General features: G+C 39.9%; 1 protein-coding gene and 1 long non-coding RNA gene across 3 annotated transcripts in view; one reads left to right on the forward strand and one right to left on the reverse strand.

Moving 5' to 3' along the window:
* Positions 1-4,598: 4,598 nt before the first annotated feature.
* Positions 4,599-21,053, reverse strand: LOC140696114 (uncharacterized). Its single transcript, XR_012072149.1, has 3 exons — positions 20,718-21,053; positions 12,278-12,411; positions 4,599-5,215 (listed from the first exon to the last, which is right to left on the reverse strand). It is a non-coding gene; the product is annotated as an uncharacterized lncRNA (long non-coding RNA).
* Positions 20,521-21,281, forward strand: part of TMEM38B (transmembrane protein 38B) — a 43,154-nt gene continuing 42,393 nt past the window's right edge. For both annotated transcript variants that reach the window (XM_031677382.2, XM_072959866.1), the window contains exon 1: positions 20,521-20,751. In XM_031677382.2, coding sequence (XP_031533242.1) covers positions 20,640-20,751 — 112 coding nt within the window. In that variant the 5' untranslated portion in view covers positions 20,521-20,639. The remainder of the gene's footprint in view (positions 20,752-21,281) is intronic.

Consider the following 21,281-nt stretch of genomic DNA (forward strand, 5'->3'; position numbering starts at 1 on the left):
TTTTATTTATTTAACAATTTAGTATTATTGATGTATAGTCGGTTTACAATGTGTTAATTTCTGGTGTACAGCATAGTAATTCAGTTTTTTAAAATATATATGTATTTATTTTCATATTCTTTTTCATTATAGGCTATTACAAGATATTGAATATAGTTCCCTGTACTGTACAGTAGGACCTTGTTGTTTTTCTATTTTATATACAGTAGTTAGCATCTGCTAATCCTGAACTCCCAATTTATCTCTCTACCACCCCCTTTCTCCCACCACGGTAACCATAAATTTTTCTATGTCTGTGAGTCTGTTTCTGTTTTGTAAATAAGTTCATTTGTGTCATTTTTTTTTAGATTCCACATATAAGTGATATATGGTATTTTTCTTTCTCTTTCTGACTTACTTCACTTAGTATGATGACCTCCAGGTCCGTCCTTGTTGCTGCAAATGGCATTATTTTATTCTTTTTTTTATGGCTGACTTAGATTTTAAAAAGCACTACATTTTTACATAAACCTTAGTTAAGTTTGTAATCTACCAAATAATGTTTAAGATTTAACTTCCAGAGTTCAACAATTCCCTGGTAGTGGAATGAGACAAGCTATAGACTTGCCTTTTCTGGATCAATTTAGAAAACAGGAGTATCCAGTATGTTCATCCTCTTGGACCTAAGGAACTTTCCTGCTAGGAGCCTATCATAAAGAAATAATCAGAACTATGGTCAAAAAATTAATGTACATGGGTATCTATTTCAGAATTATTTATGATATAAATAAAAATAAAATAAATTTATTGTAATAAGAGTAAGAGCCAAGATTTGCTGAGTGTTTGCTAAAGTCAGGCACTGTGGAAGATCTTCCTGTATATCAGCTCACTTAATCTTCCTAACAGTGTTGTATTGTTACTGTTGTATCAATTATCTATACCATTCTTACTTCACAGATGAAGAAACTGAAATTTAAGAGATTATTTAACTTGCCCAAGTTTCCACTGTGGAGCCAGAATTCAACCCTCAGTCATTTTTGCTCAAAATCTCTGCTTTTCACAGACAGAATTTTTTACATCAAATTTCTTTTAAAAATATTTTTAGAAATTGAAGAACAGTCAAGTTACAATATGTAAATTTCTGGTGTACAGCACAATGTCCCAGTCATGTATATACATACATATATTTGTTTTCATATTCTTTTTTATTAAAGGTTATTATAAGATATTGAATATAGTTTCTGGTGCTATACAGAAGAAACTTTTTTTTAATCTATTTTTTTATATAGTAGCTAACATTTGCAAATCTCAAACTCCCAAATTTATCCCTTCCCACCCTCTTTCCCCAGTAACTATAAGATTATTTACTATGTCTGCAAGTCTGTTTCTGTTTTGTAGATGAGTTCATAGTGTCCTTTCTTTTTTTTTAGATTCCACATATGAGTGATATCATATGGTATTTTTTCTTTCTCTTTCTGGCTTACTTCAATTAGAATGATGATCTCTAGGTCCATCCGTGTTGCTGCAAATGGCATTATCTTATTCTTTTTTATGGCTGAATAGTATTCCATTGTATAAATATACCACAACTTCTTTATCTAATCACCTGTCACTGGACATTTAGGTTGCTTCCATGTCTTGGCTATTGTATATAGTGCTGCTATGAACACTGGGGTGTGTGTAGCTTTTTGAATTATAGTTCCCTCCAGATATATACCCAGAAGTGGGATTGCTGGATCATATGGTATGTCTATTTTTAGTTTTTTGAGGAATCTCCATACTGTTTTCCATGATGGCTGCACCAAATTGCATTCCCACCAGCAGTGTAGGAGGGTTCCCTTTTCTCTACAGCCTCTCCAACAATTATCATTCATAGGCTTTTGAATGATGGCCATTCTGACTAGTGTGAGGTGATATCTCATTATAGTTTTGATTTGCATTTCTGTGATAATTAGTGATATTGAGCATTTTTTCATGTGCCTGTTGACCATTTGTATGTCTTCATTGGAGAATTGCTTGTTTAGGTCTTCTGCCCATTTTTGGATTGAGTTGTTTGTTGTTTTGTTATTAAGTTGTATTAACTATTCATATATTCTGGAAATTAAGCCTTTGACAGTCACGTCATTTGCAAATATCTTCTCCCACTCCATAGGTTGTTCTTTTGTTTTGCTTATGGTTTCCTTTGCTGTGCAAAAGCTTATTAGTTTAATTAGGTCCCATTTGTTTATTTTTGCTCTTATTTCTATTGCCTGGGTAGACTGCCCTAGGAGAACATTGCTAAGATTTATGTCAGAGAATGTTTTGCCTCTGTTTTCTTCTAGGAGATTTATTGTGTCTTACCATATATTTAAGTCTTTAAGCCATTTTGAGTTTATTTTTGTGTCTGTTGTGAGGGAGTGTTCTAACTTCATTGATTTATATGCTGTTGTCCAGTTTTCCTAACACTACTTGCTGAAGAGACTGTACATCAGAGTTCTTGATTCTTTTTGATCCTAACCACCTTATTGAAACCTTGCAGGTAGGCATATTACCCAATAACATAATTGGGAAAACAAACACAACTCAAAAAAGAAAAAAAACAAAACAAAAAACACCTCTTTGGAGCAGTCCCTCAGAGCTATCTAAGAGGCTGTCTCCCGGGCTAGAGTCCTTGGTATTGCCCAAGTAAAACTGAACTCACAGATCTTACATTGTGGGGTTTTTTTTTTCAGTCAACACTGTCTTCAGCCATGCTCTGCCTGATCTTCCTTTTCCATGAGTTGGAATGGCATTTGGGCAGGGCCCATTCCTTTCTAGTCTTTCAGGAATAAAAAGACCAGTTCAGGCCAATTCAAAAGCCCATCTCATCTCCTTCCCCTCTCCAGCATACATTGTAAAACATCTGGGTGTAAACATTAGTTTTTAGGAGACAGTCACATATATATTTGAAAAGAACTTTCTGAGCAAAAGTTTAAAAATATACATTTTCCAAAGTGTAAGCATCTTTTTTTTCCTAAGTAATTTTGTTTAAAGAATAGATGTATGAGTGTTACATGATCAGATAAACTATTTAAGTGGATGGGCTAAATGGGTATAAATTTAGAAAGCTATGCATTTAGTTGTTTGTGGTTATAAGTATACCAAATTAAAATGACCTCAACAGTCATGTTTTTATAAATTGATAAAGTGTTTTATAATCTATAGTTTTTGTATTTCAGAAGGAATATTTTTAAAGCTCTGATTTATACAATGGGAGGGACATGATAATATACCCAGAAGATGGTGATCAAAAAGTTATTTTCCAAGGCTATTTTTAAAGAAAAAAAAAAAGGAGAGCGGGAGCAGGGTTAGTAACAATTTTTTTTTCCTTTAAATGTATTTTTGGTCTCTGTAAAGGACAATGTCAAGAGAAAGAGAAAGCAAGCCACAGATTGAGAGAAAATATTTGCAAAATATACATCTGTTACCTAAACACACAAAGAAAAAATTAAAAATAAAAAAATACACGAAGAATTCAAGAAGAATTCTTAAAGTTCAACACAAAGAAAACAAACAATCTGATTAAAAAATGGCCACCACTCACCTATTAGGATGTAAGAAACTGCCAAACTACCTCCCATAGTGGCTGCAGCATTCTGCATTTCCACCAGCAATGGGTGAGAGTTCTTGCTGCTCCTCATACTCAACCAGAAGCTCCGGGAGCATGGACACCGGAGTGGTTGAGGCTGAGATGTGTGCCTCCCAGGGCACAGCGCAGGGCAGAGTTCCCACTGCCCCCTCCCCCAAAGAAGGACCAGGCAATAAATTCTAATGAAAGGTTTCTTTGAAATCTATTGGGATCAATATGGTATATATAATAATAAAATGTTGCCTCGCCTTGTTTGGATAAATCTTTTTCTGGTCGTGGCATAATTGTATATTCATATACTGTAAAGTTGTGTGCCCCATCTATATCTTGATGATATATATCTATATATCTGATCTATATCTATATCATAATGGAAGATAGCTCTGAAAAGGTCAGGCTTTTTCAAAAGGAACCTTTACTAAAAATCTATGTGGGAAGACCCAGCATCTCGTCTGACTATGGACATCCTGCACCATTGCCTTTGACGCCACTCAATCACTCCATGTAAGAGGACATGTGAGATGCAACTGTTTAAACCCACAGCCCAAGGGAGCCAGGGGCTGTCTGAGCTCATGAACCTCCCGGGCCTTCTCCAATCTGCTTCTCATCCCTTTCTCTGGATATCAGGCCTCCAGACCCCCAGCTCACACTTAAGGTATTCTGCATTTTCACTTTGGCTTCTAGCAGATAGAAATATATTTTTTTTCTTACCTGCCTCCCTAGACTGAATTCCTTCCCTAGGCTCCAGGGTTTCTGAAAACAGCCTTGAAGCATCTCCTTTGTTCTCTGAGAGGCTGTATGGCTCTAGGCTCCAGGAGGAAAGAGGCGCTGTCACAGAAATTGAGAAGGATATATAGATGTACGGGTGAAAAGACAGAGGAGATAAGGCAGAGACGGCTCTTGGGACTAGAAAGTGCTGTGTACTGTACTTGGGTATCATGATACCCCTACTTGTACCTATGACAGAAAGAGCTGAATGGGGCAAGTTGTGGGTGGGGAGGGGAACTAGAAACACCTCAAGGAAGGGTTATTAATATTCACTGAAGGCCTGTTATGTGCCAGGCATTTTATAAATATCATCTCTGATACTCCTAACAACCATTTAATGGAAGTATTTGCTCTGGTTTGCAGTCCAGGAGACTGTGGCTTGGAAAAGTCTCTGAGACCAACTTGAGAGTCATGCAATGAGCAAACAGCAAGGCTAGGCTCTGAATCCACGTCTGCCTTTCAACACAGGCCACATTTCTCTTTCTGTGTTCTTCTGCCTTGAAGAATAGAAACCGCCCATGAAAGAAATGTTCACCACAGGTAGGCAATGATTGAAATAATTTTTTTCTTTAAAGCATGCAGTCATTTGATTGTTGATCTGGGTTTTCTCCCCCGAAGAATTCTTTGATAAAGAATAAATTATACAAAGGAAGTGACCAGGGCTCCCTTCCTCCCAGCATTTAAATTACATTGACCAGCACTGCAGAAGATGTATCAACAGATATGAGCCTTCCCTAACTGGCCTTCGATGTTCATCACGTCATAAATCAGGCTTAAATGAGGCTTCTTTTTAGTCCCATAGAGTCAGATTCATTTAGATGTTGTCTGAGCATCACGTAAACTCGTGCAGACGGTCGGTCCCTAGAAAATACGGGGACATCATCTCAGGACCTCTTCACCTTTAGGGGTTAAAACAAAACAACAACAAAAAACTTTCTTCCAAATGAGAAGGGTAAGAGAAATTGCTTGCTTGAAACTCAACATTTACCAAATACATAAATGTGTCCTTAGTTTTGAAAATAATGAAAATTTCAGTTATACCCATAAACTGTCTATAGCAGAGAAAGGTGCACTTGGTCAAAAAATTCCCTGGTTTCACTTATTTTAACAAATTGATAGGTGAGTTTTTCTTCTGTAATTTCTAAGCACACATTACCCTGAGGCCTGAAACAACTAGCACCGCCTAGCTTTTTTCCCCCCCTGGAAATAAATGAAAGATACAGAAGTCCCATTCAGAAAGTGCTGAAATCAAACGTCCAGTGAACTTTGTTCCCCATAAGTAAGCCCCTTATCGGTCTCTTGCAGAGATTCTAAAACGCTTATCTCGATAGACCAGATTACGGGGCTGACCCACTCTCAGTGCTGAGTAGGAATCAAGCGGCCATTCTTTTCTGTCAGCAAGCCCCGCTTTGCTGATCCAGATAAGTCAATTAATGGGATGCAGAGCCTCTGTCTTGCCTTTCTCTTCCCCATGCTTACCTCCCTGACCCCCCCTCCCCCGGACTTCTCAGTGCCCAGTTTAATACCATCTGAGAGTCCTTGTTTACAAGAGGGCTTGTGCAGGTGCAAGCTTTCAGGCCAGCAGCACAGGAGCAATCCTCGCCCCTCCCCTCCCAAGCTCCAGGCTCCGCTCTTTGTGAGAACTTTTCTTTTCTCCGCTTTTCAGACCCCAAACGCCCCTCAGCGGCTAATATAATCGGATTATGCTGATTTGTACTTCAGGAACCTAAACAGCATAACTAGATCTACGGAGGGCTAGGGCCAGGAAGAGAGGGACGACGACTCTGTCCGTAAACCTACCCCCCAAATGTGCCAAAAGAAAGGACGTCCTGTGTCTAGCCACACAAAGCTACTCGTCCGGTTAGCCCACCGAGCTCTTGACAACTTAGAGTGCCGGGACCTGGCTGTGTCCAGAACAGAAAAGGCAGCACAGTCAAGGCACAGTGAGGACCACAATGCCAAGGCTGCTTTCCCCTGTTGTAAAGCAAGGTTCCCCTTCTTCCTGCCCAGTTTACTCCCATTTACCCTCTGGGCTAATCAATATAGAGAAAGCTGGAAGCTGAAGCCGGGTGGTACAATTCAACAAACTTTTTTTTTTTTTTTTGGCACCTACTACCCCTCAAGGATGACAGCTGGGAGTATGGGCAGCATGAAGGTGTCTGAAACTGAGTTCTTGCCTTCAGAATTTGCACCCTGGTAGGGAAAGATATTCTGGGCACAGAAGTTAGAAAACACTTCAATGAGGTGATTGCAATTCCTCCATCTGTTCTTTGCCTTGTGTTGGCTGACCCTGCTTAGGGTCATCTTCCAAAATCTTCCACACATGATTGTAAAAATAATTTATGTTCATAAAGAGCTTTTTGTTTATTCAAAATAATGTACATGCATAACTGAATCTATAGATTGTGAGATCAATAAAACTGGTATTTTCAAGCCTGTTTTCAACTGTTGAAACTGAGACTTAAGAGATGTTGAAAGGGCTCATCCAACAAGAATCCTCCAGTTAATGACTGAGCTTCTGAATCCAGATCCTGCGTGTTCCCTGCCCCTACCCCTGCACGCTGCCTCACATTGGCTGGAGGGGACCTTAAGAGCCAACTCCTCCATTCTGTGAGCAAGGCTATACACAAAAATGTCAGCATTTTACACTAATAGATTCAAACAATCCTTCATGCATTGTGAAATTGGAAAACCCATTTTTTTTAAGTTTTAACAGTCATGTTTATTGAAATAGAATTTAACATTTAGTAAAACTCATCCCAATAATTGACAAATGCAATCACCACCATAATCAAAGTGTAGAACAATTCTTCAAAACTCCACCGAGCCCTTTGCAACAAACTCCTCCCTGACCCTTAGGAATCCGTTGATCTGTTTTCTGTCAAAGGGATCAAATTTCATCATTAAAATGATCTATTATAGGAAAAACTGTAAGCACATAAAACCAAGTTTTTAAAAGGATACCATGGAACATATAATCTTTAAAATAGTCAAAAGAATGGGATTTAAAAATAACTTTTTTAAATTAAAGCAGTTGACAAAGTTGTCTTAAGACAGTTGTAAAATAGCTAGTCTAATTATTGTGTCAAGCTTCAGGCTGGGGCTGGTTGGTAGAAAAATTATTTTAAGTAATAGAATTGAATTCTACAGAAATTCTGTATGGGGCGGACAACTGTTCTTACAGATATGTGGCACCTTCTTGAAAGTTACCTCTACTACCACCACGAAGAAGGACAAAGAAAGCAAAAGCTTCTATTCTGTATATATCAATTGTCACGTGTTCAGATAAACTTTATCTACTTGAAAAGCTTCTTTCAAGCACCAGCCCTGAAGTTTGTCAGCATTTTGAACCAGACTGAGCTGAATTGTGCATCATGACGGAAGGGAAAAGCCAATTTGAATTTTCAAATCGGTAAGTGAAATTGTTCTAGAATAATCCAGACAAGGGTTTTTGATAAAACGTCAGCTCATTTTTAGCCCTTAACTTTCCTATCACTGTTCTTGTATATTTATACCATTCACTTTCCTCCTGTCTTGGCCAAGATGTAGACAAATGTTCCCTGAACTGGTCCCTCCCACCCATTCTGGAGTCTGACCTTGTCGCCTGTCAGGTTCTTGCTGCCTGAGCTGGGTAGCCCTCGGCCCCTGTGCTAGCTGGTTTCTAAAGTGGCTGTTACCCTGGTGACGAAGCCCCAGCACTTGCAGATTCCTCCCTGAGATCGCCACAACCTTTATCACAACTTGTAGAGGAATGGTCTTTGTCTTACTCCAAAGCCCTCATTCCCTCTGGGCCCTCACACTGAGTTCCTGTATCTGACCTGAGACGCTCTTGTAATTCACAGTTCATTTATGGAGCTGAAAAGATCGACTGTCCTGAAATTAATGAATGATTGACACCTTCTCAGTTCCCATGCTCACTTCATCCATCATCCCTAAAATAGCCTAAATATGCAGCAGTAATGTTTCCATCAAGAGAATAAAAGCAAGGCATATTTCATCCAGCTGTCTGTTTGCTCCCCTTTTAGCCCCCGCTACTAGCTGCTTTTTAAAAGCTAAAAAATAATTCTCATAGCCTCAGATCCTGGTTAGGATGGAATGTGGAAGGGCAGAGGGTTTGACGTGGAAGATTTCAGATGTGTTTAAATAAATAATTTCTTACCAAAAAAAGTTATTCTTACGCAACTTAAAATTGATTTAAGATAGTTTTTGTCTGAAAAGTTTCCACCAGTAGTTTTGAATTAATTTCTTTATATAGTTGAATATTATAGGCCAATTTCAGACTTCCTTTTACTAGTAGTTTAATATTTAGCAATTTAAACAATAAATGTCTTAATCTTGGTGTTAATTTAGCTGCAAATGGCCTTCTTTTGCCACTGTAACGATGCTCTGTTGGATTTTTAGTGCTCCATTCATATTCTTTTGTCAAATTCTTATAATGCACTAAGGGTTAGGGTTTAGGATGGATGTGGGCTGAAATATTGGGACTTTGCCAAGCTAACCGTCTTGACCTCATTCAAATCAAGTATCACAGACGTAGCTCTGTGAAAAAGGTGACTTCTTTATGAAAATTGTAGTGATGATTGACTTTTTTAAAATCCTGGAAGATTCAAAATTTGGCTAACATTAAAAAAAAAACTTGAGAATAGGAAATTCTTATATAAAGTTAGATATTTCACAAGATATACTAGTATACATTTTAATTTTTTTATGCTAGAAGATTATTACTGAATTCATGCTGGCAGTTTTCCCCTATGTTTTGTGTAGACCACAGGGTTTCCTAAAGCCAGAACTCAGCAAATCTCTAAGTGTAGAATAGCCTGTGAATGAGCCTCCTCACTCCAGTTACAGGGCAGCGTGCAGTCTCTAAGAGATGCTACAGTTGAGGCCAGCATACTAGAGACAAAACAAAAAATGGGAAGCAAGTTATTTATCAGGTTAGAATGCACAGGATACCGAAACAAAATCCAAATATCTTTGGGTGTTTTGCCTAGGATCAGTTCCTAAGGTCACGATGGAAATGTCCAAATGCAAATACAACATAAGAATCAAAGTCCATCGTCACATCTGGGATTAGAGCCAGAGAAAGTTAACAAACAGAAAAGATCAGAGCAGTAACATCAGCAAGAGGGTAGACAGGAGGCTCCTGCCCTCCTTCCTGCACACAGAGACACCAATTTAACAACCATCCATGAATGAAAATACCTTCGTTAGAGCTCTGGAATCCAGGGAGAGGTCACAGCATCCCAGTGGAACACAGACAACAGAAATGATGCAGTGGAAGGATAAGAAGAACAGTTTCATGTTATGCATGTCGCCCCTCCCCTAGGCCAGCACAGCACAATACTGCAAGTGATCCCCTTGTATTCTCATCCCAACCTCACTGGCTCTCATGATCTAGCAGCCTGGTGGAGAATACTTGCTTAATGAATTTTGAGCCTGCCTTGCCACCCAGCTCTGAATTCAATGTATCTAATAACATCTGCATGTCTGGAGCCCAAATTATATGTTTGTTTAAGCAACAACACAAGAATCTTACCTCTACTTAGACAAATTACTTCCCTTTCAGGAAGGAGAAGAGATCCCTTATAATATGCAGAGGCATATAATTGAGGGTCCCCACAGCAGACTTGGTGTCTGGTGACCACCCTCACCTCCACCCTGACTATTTAAGCAGCTCTGTCCCCAGTGTAAAAAGAAAAAAAAGTAAATGATTCAAGGAATCGATCATTCTTAAGGCCTGAAATTACTGGCACCTAATGATGAACTCCAGGATGATTATTATTAATGTCATCTGCTCTGGAGGGAATTCTTTAGGAAACAGACTCCAGGAGAGTATGGAACTAAGGGAACTGCATACAGCTTAGCTATTGTGTCTCAGGAGTCCAGAAGAAGCTGGAATTCGGATGGAGCTGACGACATAACAATGTCTTTGACTGGACTACAAAGACAACATGAATTAGGGTAAGTTTTTATACCTTGGCTCACCTGCTACTGCCACAGAGACTGGGCTTCTTCTGGAGAGACAGAAAACCTACCACAGGGCCAGACGGCCTACCAAGTCCCAAGGTGCCCCGTAAGTTTGTTAGAAGACGTCATTCCTCCTCTTTAATTACATTTTTTTGAAGTATAAAGTATGTACCAAAAAGTGCACAAATCGTAAAAGTGCAACTCTATGAATTTTCATGGTGAACAAACCAGCATCATAAAATGGAACTGAAATTCCAGAAGCCCCCTCCTCCTGCCTCGAAGAACATCCACCATCTTGACTTCTAACTACATAGGTTAGTTTTCCCTGTTTTTAAACTCCATGTAAATGGAATCATGCAGAATGTACTGTTTGTTTTGTTTTTCTTCCTTAAATCTCCAGCTTCTTTCTTTCAACATTATATTTGAGACTCATTGATGTTGATACAGGTAGCAGTATTTCTTAATTCTCATTGCAAATATATTGTTATGTATATATTGCAAGTGGATAGCACAATTTATTCACCCATATGACTTTTGATGAACATCTGGGTTCAGTGTGGGACTATATTAAATAGTGCCTCTATGAACATTTGTGTACATGTCTTTTGGTAATCATATGTTCTCTTAGGAATGGAGTTGCTGGGTCTGAGGATATCCGTGTTCGCTTTAGCATATACCACCACCAGTTTTCCGAAGTGTCTCTATCAATTTACACTCTCATCAGTGGGATAAGAGAGTTCAAGTTTCTTTATATCCTCACCAGCACTTGGTATTATCTCTTTTTCATTTTAGCCATTTTAATGAGCATATAGTAGTATCTTGCTGATCTTGCTGTAGTTTTAGTTTGCATTTCCATGATGACTACTGAAGTTGAGCATGTCTCCCTATGTTTATTGGTTATTTGGGTATCCTCTTTTGTAAATTACCTGTTCAAGATTTTGCTCAGTTTTGTATTGAACTTAAAAAAAAACTAGTTGTCTTTCACTTATCAATTTATGAGGTCTTTATATTTTCTGGGTAATATTCCTTTGTTGGAGATAAAGCAGCTATTTTCTTCCACTTTGTGCTTGCCTTTTTATTCTCTTAATGGTGTCTTTTGATAATTGGAAGTTCTCAATTTTAGTGTAATCCTATTTATCAATTTTTTTCCTTTTATGGTTAGAGCTTTTTGTAAGAAGATGTCTTTTGGATAGCAAGTCCTTTTGGTGCAACTCTTCACCTGTCTGGGAGGAATTTTTCTTTGGCTCTTGTTAAGTGTTTTAAACTACTAATTTTTACTGTTTAACAATCAGTAGTTTTACTATGGCTAGTCATCCACACCTTGTCACCGAGGTGTTTCTTGCTTCACTGGCTTAACTTTTTTGATGGGGGAGGTAATTAGGTTTATGTATTTATTTTTTTAGTGGAAGTACTGGGGATTGAACCCAGGACCTTGTGCATGCTAGGCATGTACTCTACCACTGAGCTATACCCTCCCCTCCTAGCTTAATTTTTTTTACCCAACATTTTTTAAATCTTTTTTTTTTTTTTTGGTGGCCGGTGGTGAGGTGGGTAGATAATTAGGTTTATTTATTTACTTCTTTATTTTAATGGAGGTGCTGAGGGTTGAACCCAGGACCTGGTGCATGCTAGGCTCTACCACTAGAGCTATACTCTCCCCGTCATACCCAACATTTTTGCTAGTAATGTTTGACTTTGTTGCTACTTAAGCCTGCTAACTAAACCTCATCTGGATTTATTAGTCTCAGCTACACTGTGACTGAACAGATTTGCCAGTTACCCATTCTAACTAGCTAGCCTTAAGATCCCTATATCTAATTTTATCATCAGCCTCTCTCCTGTTAATGGATTTGCAACAACTGTTGGTGTTGTCCTAACCTCTGACTGGTAGTGAATGTTCCCAGCTCTTCTTTAGAATATGCTGCCCTGGCCAACTTTTTTTTTTTTCTTTCTTACTTTTTTACTTTGGCATGTCAAAGTTAGGTGAATTTAGAGGATTGGAGGTTCTGCTACAGACTTTTCCAAACTGTGCAAGTAGATTTCAGTGTTGATGACTTGGATGACTTCTGGCTGAGAGAATGAGAGAACTCCTGGAAAGCCACAAGAACATGACTTTAGTCAAAGCAATAGCATTACTTTCATGTATTCAGGGAAGCATTATTGTTATTTCTATTTGGGCACATGTTATTATTTCTAGGTATTGTGCTAAAGAGAAGGAAATAAGAAAAAACAAAACAAACCAAAAGGGAGGAAAATAAAGGAGAAATGCCTGTACATTTTCTTAGAATGCTAAAGACAGTTTTACTGAACTTTAGTAAGTCTGCATCCTTTTTTTTTATTGCACACTGATCATTCTCTTCATTACTTAGGTCAATACAGTAGGACACAAATTTGAGTGCTCTTATGTGGTAGGTATATTCTGTGAAATGAGGCCCAAATTGAATTCTATTCATGGGAAGAGAGATAAGAGAGAAAGTCATTATAATGTTGGATAAGTACATTCTGAATAATAACTGACATTTATGGAGGGATTTCTATGTGCTAGGCACTGTTTTTACATGTCTTAATATCTTTAATCCTCACAAAATCCCGTGAGGTCGCATGTATTATTTTCACCATTTTAGAAATGAGAAAACTGAGGCCTAGAGAAACTTGCCCAAGGTAATTTAGCGAGCAAGAGCCAGAGCTGGGATTTGACCCAGCATGTCTGGCTTTAGCATCTGCAGCCTTAACCTCAGTGCCTCTAAAATTAGTACACTCTTTATAACTTTAGTAGTTAAGGAAGCAGTAGGAAACGAACTTCTTTGTTCGTTTTAAGAGATCTGTATATTATAAAAGAAGAGTAGAAACTAAGATTTATCAAACAGGGACCATGTGTCAGATGCTGTGCTAAGCAATTCGTATGTATGCTCTTAATTTTTTTTCCCCGCAGATCCTGCTTATGTGTCAGGTCAGTTATTTTTTTGTTTGTTTGTTTCCTTTTTAAAAATGTTTAATGATTTTTAAAGGTTATATTCCATATATAGTTTTTATAAAATATTGGCCATATTCCCCATGTTGTACAATACATCCTTGAGCCTATCTTATATCCAAGAGTTGGTACCTCCCATTCCCCCACCCCTATTCTATCTTGCCCCCCCACCCCCCGACTGGTAACCACTAGTTTATTCTCTCTATCTGTGGTATGCTCTCTTAATGTTGAAAACAACACTGTGAAATAGGTTAAAGATGAATACGTGGGCCTGTAGAGATTTAGCAACCACTTTCTATAAGGTTGCACAGTAAGTAGAATGTCTGACTGAGTGTTCTATGCTACCACTGCTGTACACCATCTCCCAAGATGAGAAACTTTCCCAAATGAACTCCGTGGTTTAAAGTCAAGAATGTAATTTGACATGTTGACACTGGCTGGTGGAGCCCAACAGAGAGAGAAGCTGAGGAGGGGGAGGGAAAGACTTTGCTGTTATGATCTGATGGGTGAGACACGTAGTTACTGAGTGAATGAACGGTTCGGATAACCTGAGAGTGCGGCTGACGACAGTGGAGATAGGAAAAGCTTTATAGAGGGTTGTCCTGGCTGAATCTTCAGCTTCATAAACTGCGTGGAGGGGGAAAAGTACACTTCCGTGGTTGAACATTCTGAGAAATCATCCCCTTCTAAGTACCCATAATGCCTGTTAGAAGTTGTGCTAATATTACAAACATTCTCTTTAGCTTTTTTTTTTAACATTGCAATTTTTACATGAAAACCTGTTAAGAATACTTGACTTCATGGATAATAGATTACATTTTACATTTTACAGATTTTAATCTTCCACAACTGACACAGATTTACAGACATCGAAGGAACATGCAGTGATTGAAGCAGTCCTTGGAATATACATTTTATCTATACACACATATACAATTCCACAAATTAAACATTGGCTTTTTAAAAAAATCGGCACAAGAGATAGGTAATGTAGATACATTGTGTATGAAAGCTAGACAACTTTGGGCTCAAGCAATGGAGCATGTATTTATTGTCAGTTGTCATATATGGATAGCTTTACATTGAAATGATTTCCCTCCGTGATTGTTACAGGCCAGAACCCGCCTGCAACTTCATTTGCCCTCTCTATTTTACTTACGGACCTTGCTGTCGTTTGCACACATTTATGGATCGCTAGGTGGGTAGGATTCCTTTTGTTTGCCCAAAGATTAGGTGCACTTTGTGTTCTCATTGTTAATGTTTTGGTTTAATCAACCCATCTACACAGATCGCTGGCATTTTGTGAGTTCCTAATCTTAGCTACGTGCGTTTTCTTTTAACATTCACTCATCGACCTTTTTTTTTTTTTTTTTAACATTTCTTTCCTTTGGCTGTCTTTTGGTGTAACAAAATGTTATTTGGGATTTATTATCTTGGAATTCCAGCAAAAGCTCCTAAGACAAAAGATGTCACCTCCACATTCTAAAGAGAGGGGCGTGGCTGTCTAAGAGGGACTTAATTAACTGAGAACTTCACTCCCAACAGCCCAAGAGGTCAAAAACTTGAAAGGAAATTCGTAGAATGGAATTTAAAGGGTTAGAGTGCTTTGCTTTCCTCTCTCTATGAGGAAGGAGGTGCTTCCCTTCCCCAAGCCAATTCAGACTCTATTTAAACAGATAAAGGGTTTTTTTTCCCTCTCACACAGATGTATGTCTGAGAGAGAGAGCTGATACCTTCAGTTATCTGCTGTTTTCTTGACCTTTCTCCCATGGCCACAGGGCATGCCTCTGCTCAAGGCAGAAGGGTCTGTCTCAAGGGCATAGGTCATTTCAATATGAGAAGCCACGTAGTTTTCATTGATCGATTTGTCTATTCTTTTACCAATACACACTCTCTTGGTTACTGTAGATGTATAGTAAGTCTTAAGGTCCAGTAGTGTCCCTCCTTCAACTTTGTTCTTCTTCACTTTGTTTTCCCAAGCATGTCAAACAGACTTCCTCTTCATTTTCATTTGCCAGTATTCTAACACACGGCCACCCCTTGCTGAGAGGCTGGAAAAACCATACTTAATGTTTTAACTCAATGTGCAGAGCTAGATATACCTGTTGGATTAGCCATCTGATGGTATCTGCCATAACTGAGGATGTCAGGAAACCTTGCTATGTAGAGGTCCATGGCATCATTGTGGAAACCACATGTACTCTGTGAACGAGTCAGCCCTGGGAGACTGCCGTAAAGAAGAATATCAACAGCCAAGAGAAAACAAGATCTATAACCAACACTTGTGAACTAGAAGGCCTTTTGTTCCTTTTCTATAATTCCCCTACTTACTACCTTGACCCTGGAGGACACAGATGATGGAAAGGCCAGAAGACCACCCCACACCCCTTGCCCCACTGCAGGCTCTGGGCCAGGCAGACCTGAGCTGTTGGAGGGGGAGAAGCTCTGAATTAGATGCAAGATTGACACTTTAACTGGATTGGACTGGACTTTAAAAATTAAAATTTTTTTTTAGTATCTTAAATGATGAAGAAGTAATAGGATCATCTGTTGAGATAATGTTAAAGGATGGGAAAGGGAATTCTAACATAGGATCGGAGTTGGGGGCTTTGTCTGGAGGGAGGTAAATCCACTTCCTGACTGTGCTCCACAGAGTTCAGCCCCTTCAACAAACTGGTTATGCTGGAAACCATAGACTACTTTAATCTTGTCTATTGATCCAGGGCTCTGACTCCTACTAGGCCTTTCTAGCTCTCATCTTGTGGCCTTTTCATTGCTGTGGGGATGCTGGATCTGTCAGTTAAAGGCAACTTTAGGAGAAGTATTCGGACAAGAGAAAGCCCAGTGGGAGAACTTAGGGGAGGTTGACTATAACAGGATAATAACAAATCCTGGTCTGTCACTGCCTGCCTTTGTGGTCTCTCTCTAGCCCTGAGTTTCCTACTCTGAAATAAATGGTCTAAAGAAAATGATTGTAATAGACACCTCTTGTGATGGCTGCCCGGCTCCCTCCATTCTCAGGACACTGCCTCTAACACCTAGGGCTGCCGTGGGTCCTTGTGACCCAGCATCCCTCCAGAACTGATTAACCAGCAGAGGGCGTCTGTCCTAGGCCAGGGCAGGCTGTCTTTCCTGGCAGGATTGAATAGGGGGACACTGAGACTGAACAATGTTGACACTGACTGTCATTAGTAACTGAGAGCAGCTCACACCCATCGGTTGTTGTTGGCCTCAGAAATACCCAACTTCTTGCTCTTCTTGGGGTTTAATAGCTGGTTCCCTGATAGCCTCACAGTAAATCCCTCACTTTGCTTAAGCTGCCCAGAACCATTTTCTATGACTTTCGACCCAACGTACTTTTTTAAAAAAGGGTCCATTTAACTTCCATAATTCTATTATTCTTTGATTTAATGGTACCTGTTACTCTTGAACAGAGATGAATTGTAACTTTGAGTGCTGTTAACCATGGACACCTGACAGGTGTGGCACCAGTGGGTGACTGCAGTTTTGGCAGTCCATACACTGATGAACACTAGAGACATTCCTTTTTAATAACATCAGATCTTTAAGTAGGTAAATTTGCACTTGTTACACATGGAGAATATTTTTAGTTTAAGAGTTTATCTTAGAGGTATAAATGATGTTTACAGAAAAAGACTTTAGTTTCCAGTGCAAGAAATAAGTGAGCCAAGTCATATGATCTAAGTCACCATATTAACGTGTATTATGAGATACACACCAAGTCTAAAGAGTTGAGTGTATACTTAACTTGGCTTATCACTTAAATCCCATTGTGCCAGCATCTCATTGTCCAGGTTGAGTTCAGTGGGTATTATCAGTGCAATTGGTGCTCTTTAGGTTAATTCTCCTTGATAATGCTGATCATTAAAAAAATAGAATTTAAACATGTTTTGTCTTAAATGTCAAGTATTACTACACCATAATTTGAAAAGGCACAGTTATCAAATCCCTATAAAATAATTGTAGAGTGAAAATGCCTAAAAAGAACACTAAAGTTTAGAAGTGTAATTGACCCTTTTAATATGAAACTTCTTCATCATGGACTCTTTGTGCTTCTTTTAAAAGTTATTGCTACTGGTCTCCCAAAGTGAAAGGCATGCCACTCAGTGGATAGAAAGCAGTATTGCAGAGAAGAAATAGCTAGTATTACCTTTGCGGTATTGGGTTGCGGGATGTTGCTAACTTAATCCTGAGGGATGGAGGATCAAGCTGAGACTAAGAAGTGTTATGTGAGTTTTTGCAGAATTAACTTGATGACTAATATTAGTGGCCGGACCATAATGTTTGTACAAATAGAAGAACGTGCTGCCAAAAAATAATTTATTCATTTATAAAGGAGTTCCAAACTAGAGGCATTTTTGCCCCCCTGCCCCAGGGACACTTGGCCATGTCTGGAGACATTGTTGGCTGTCACAGTTGGGGGTGGTGTGTATGTGTGTGCATGTGCTACTGGCATCTAGTGGATAGAGACCAGGGATGCTTTTAAGCATCCTATAAGATAATAAAGAATTGTTCAGCCCAAAATGTCAATAGTATTGCTGTTGAAAAACTAGTTAATAAAAGTGGGTTTCACATGTTTTTAAGCTCAATATACTTCAAGTATATTTAGTCAAAACTCTTTTTCAGATGTTTGTAAATTAGACCAGTTTTGCTTTCTAATGGATTAAGCAATATTTCATAATTTGGATTCATTTTATTTGCAATAATTAGGCAACTTTGTAAACTGCCTCCAAAAGTCAGGGAAAGTTTTAATTTTTACACATAATTTCCCTCAATCTTACCTTTCCCTGTTACCAATTCAAAGTCTTCCTTCTTTTAATTGCCCACTTCCTTCTGCTCTGGCCTGTTTCATTAGACTAAATAACCAAAGCACTGACCAGAAGCAAATGCAGTGAGCACAGTTAAAATTTAGATAGAGGTTGTCTTTTTATGAGATGATTTCATTTCCCTTAGGTTAAAAAAAATTCTTTAGGCTCTAAGCTGAAGGGGATCCAGCTAATTTTTTACAGCGTTCTTTTTTTTTAACCAGACAGATTCACCTTGATCCTCACTAGCCCAGCCTTCATGGGTCTGAGAGGTTCCCAGCCTTCTCCATCACCCACCCTTGTGCCTCAAAAAAGAGGGGCCCATCTGGAATCTGTGAGAGAAAAGCAGACTCCTGACATACATTTTACAGTTTTGAAGTGAAACAAGCTTCAGATTACTTATAGAGCCTGAGATGATGAATTCTTTTCTGTTGGAATTAATCTGTTTAGGATAAGTAAAATATTTTATTTACCTTTAAAAAAATCTCTGATTTTTCACTATTGCCCTATTGCTCTTAATAATGAATTTAATTATACTCCCGAATGATACTGGCATAGACATATGATTTAGAGATGTTATAGTATTTTTTTAAGTTCAAGAACAAAACACATATTTTGTGGAATTTAAGACATTAAAGAGCTAAAGCCCTTTGGGAAAGAACATCCAAGTTCTGCCTCTAAATTTGTAATACTGTAATTCCAAAGATGAAGAAATGTATGGAAAGAACAAACTGAAATATGAAAGTATAAGTAATCACAGGAGTTGCCTTTTTTACCTGTAGTTTTGCTAGAGGTCTAAAAGCCTTTCTCTACTAGAAAGTGCTTGCTTGGAAAACCACATAAGAAAAGTATTTTAGCAACTCTATCCTTTCTTGATAAATAATGAAATACAGAGATTAGCTACAATTTATTTCCAGTATTTTAAACATTTAGTGTTTAGGGCAGGGCCTCTGATAGCCAGCAAAATGCCTGGTACATAGCACGTATGCAAAAAGCACTTGTTAAATGAATTAAAATGAACAGATAAATTCTTAGATTTTAAAAAATCAGTGTAAGTCTACCTTTGCAGTTCCTACTCCCATGTGGCTCTTACATATCTAGCAGCTCAATAGGTATTTCCAGTGTCCTCTTGTCAGTATGATCTGGTGACACATCAAGTTAAAAATGTGCCCAACTAAATTTGGGTTTTTCTTACCCAAGTCTGCTCCTCTCCTTGTTTCCTATTTTTCTGAATGCAATCATAATCCTACTCTCCCACTCCCCATATCCTTCTTTGACAGGCTGAGTTGACATCCAGCCTATTCTGGTTCTACTGCATCTTCCCCCATCTGGTTCCCAGTTCCAATTGTCCTCATCCTCCACTACCTTTTGCTTGGACCAGTAAATACCCTCCATTACCGCCTGGCTCTAAGTCTCTTCTCACCAAGATCTCGCCTTGCAGACTGTGTTTATTCCTAATCTTGTTGCTTGATTGTACCCCATCTCCCCCAAAGAAAAGTCCAGTTTAGCATAATGGTTAACAGACTGTATTCTGGCTCTGATTTGTCTGAACATAAAATGTAGTGATCAGGAGCTTGGACTCCGGGGCTAAACCGTCCAGTTTATGGTCTGTCATTCAAGGAGTTTTTAAAGCGAATTTCTCACTTTGTAGTCTAGCCAAAATACTTCCCTTCATCTTTCACTTAGCTTTTAGAGGCCAGTTCCCCTGACCATTTCTCTGATATAGTTTTCCTCTCCTTGGAACTACCCTACCACGGCACCTGTACTTCTTCCTGCCTGCTTTGTAATCTCCCTTGGGATAACACGTTTCCAGGAGCAGGATGTTATCATATTCTTTTTTTACATTCGAATAAGGCACAGTGTGACTTGCACATTGTAGTTGCTCTAGAAATGTTAGGTGAATGACATCAATTTACAGAAATAAATCTGACTCCGAACGTCTCCCCTTGCAGACTGTGCTTATTCAAAACCAAAGAACTTTATACTAAAAAAGGATGAATAAAATGTATGTAAGTTAAAACTTTAAAAAAGGTTCTTGAAGATCCCAAAGAGTCCTCGAGACTTTATTTGGGTTCCATGTGTCAATACTTAGCATATTAGACATAACTGGGAAAAAATTTAAGTAGTTCTTTATTCGTTTTAAAAATAATAAATGCACTAAAAGTTCACATACATAATGCATTTTAAAATTCATTATTTATGTTGTATTCATCTGCCCATTCTCTCGGGTCTGGCACAGTACCCAGCACGAAGAAGATGCTGTACTCTTATTAGCAAGGACTGCCTCGCGGGAGCACGGGGTAAGCCACTCACCCCGCCCACCCACCAAACGCCCGCGCGCCCACGGCTCCCGGGACACGCGGCCCCGCCCCTCCGCGCGCCGGCGCCAGAGCGCACGCGCAGGGCTCCTCGAGGCCGCGCCAAAGAGCGCGCGGCCGCGGCCGTCCCCTCCCCCACGCCTCTTCGCGTACAGTAGGAACCCGTCGCTGCGGCCGTCCGGCTGCCGCGCTCGGTCGTCGCGATGGACTTTCCTTGGAATGAGCTGACCCTTGCGTTTTCTCATACTTCCATGTTCCCCTTTTTTGACATCGCTCACTACCTGGTGTCGGTGATGGCGCTGAAGCGTCAGCCGGGTGAGTGCGGGGCGCCGCAGACCAGCCCCCTCAGGGCCGTCTCACCGCGAGGACGCCTGAGCGGGGTGAGCGGCCGGGCTGCCTCCCGCCCGGGGCCGGGTAGTGGAGCTGGAGGGGCTCTAGAGCCGGCTTGTCCGGCCCCTCGAGTGCAGACGGGGGAGCTGAGGCCGCGGAGGGAGGCGGTCCCGGTCCTCGTCGGAGGAGGCGCTCCCGGGTCCGCGAGGCGGCGTCAGGGGAGTGCGGGGCCGCCCCACCGCCGCGGGCGGGACCCGGGGACAGGTGGCGGGGGCGGCCGCTGCGGAGCCCGGGACAGCCGGGTGGTGCCAGCGCTTCCTGGGAAAGTGTTTTAAAGTGACCTGGGAACAGAACTCCCAGGAACGGCGCGTCTGACTTAGTCGCATGGGGGAGTGATTAGTTCGGACGGCTCTCCGGGTCTGAAAGTTGCGTAAACCACTTACATAAAAAGCCTCGAGCAGGCACCCGTACCTTCCCCTGGACGCGGAGTTCTCCCACCTCGCTTGGCGTGTTAG

Source organism: Vicugna pacos, chromosome 4 (genome assembly GCF_048564905.1).
Source record: "Vicugna pacos chromosome 4, VicPac4, whole genome shotgun sequence".
Taxonomy (NCBI): domain Eukaryota; kingdom Metazoa; phylum Chordata; class Mammalia; order Artiodactyla; family Camelidae; genus Vicugna; species Vicugna pacos.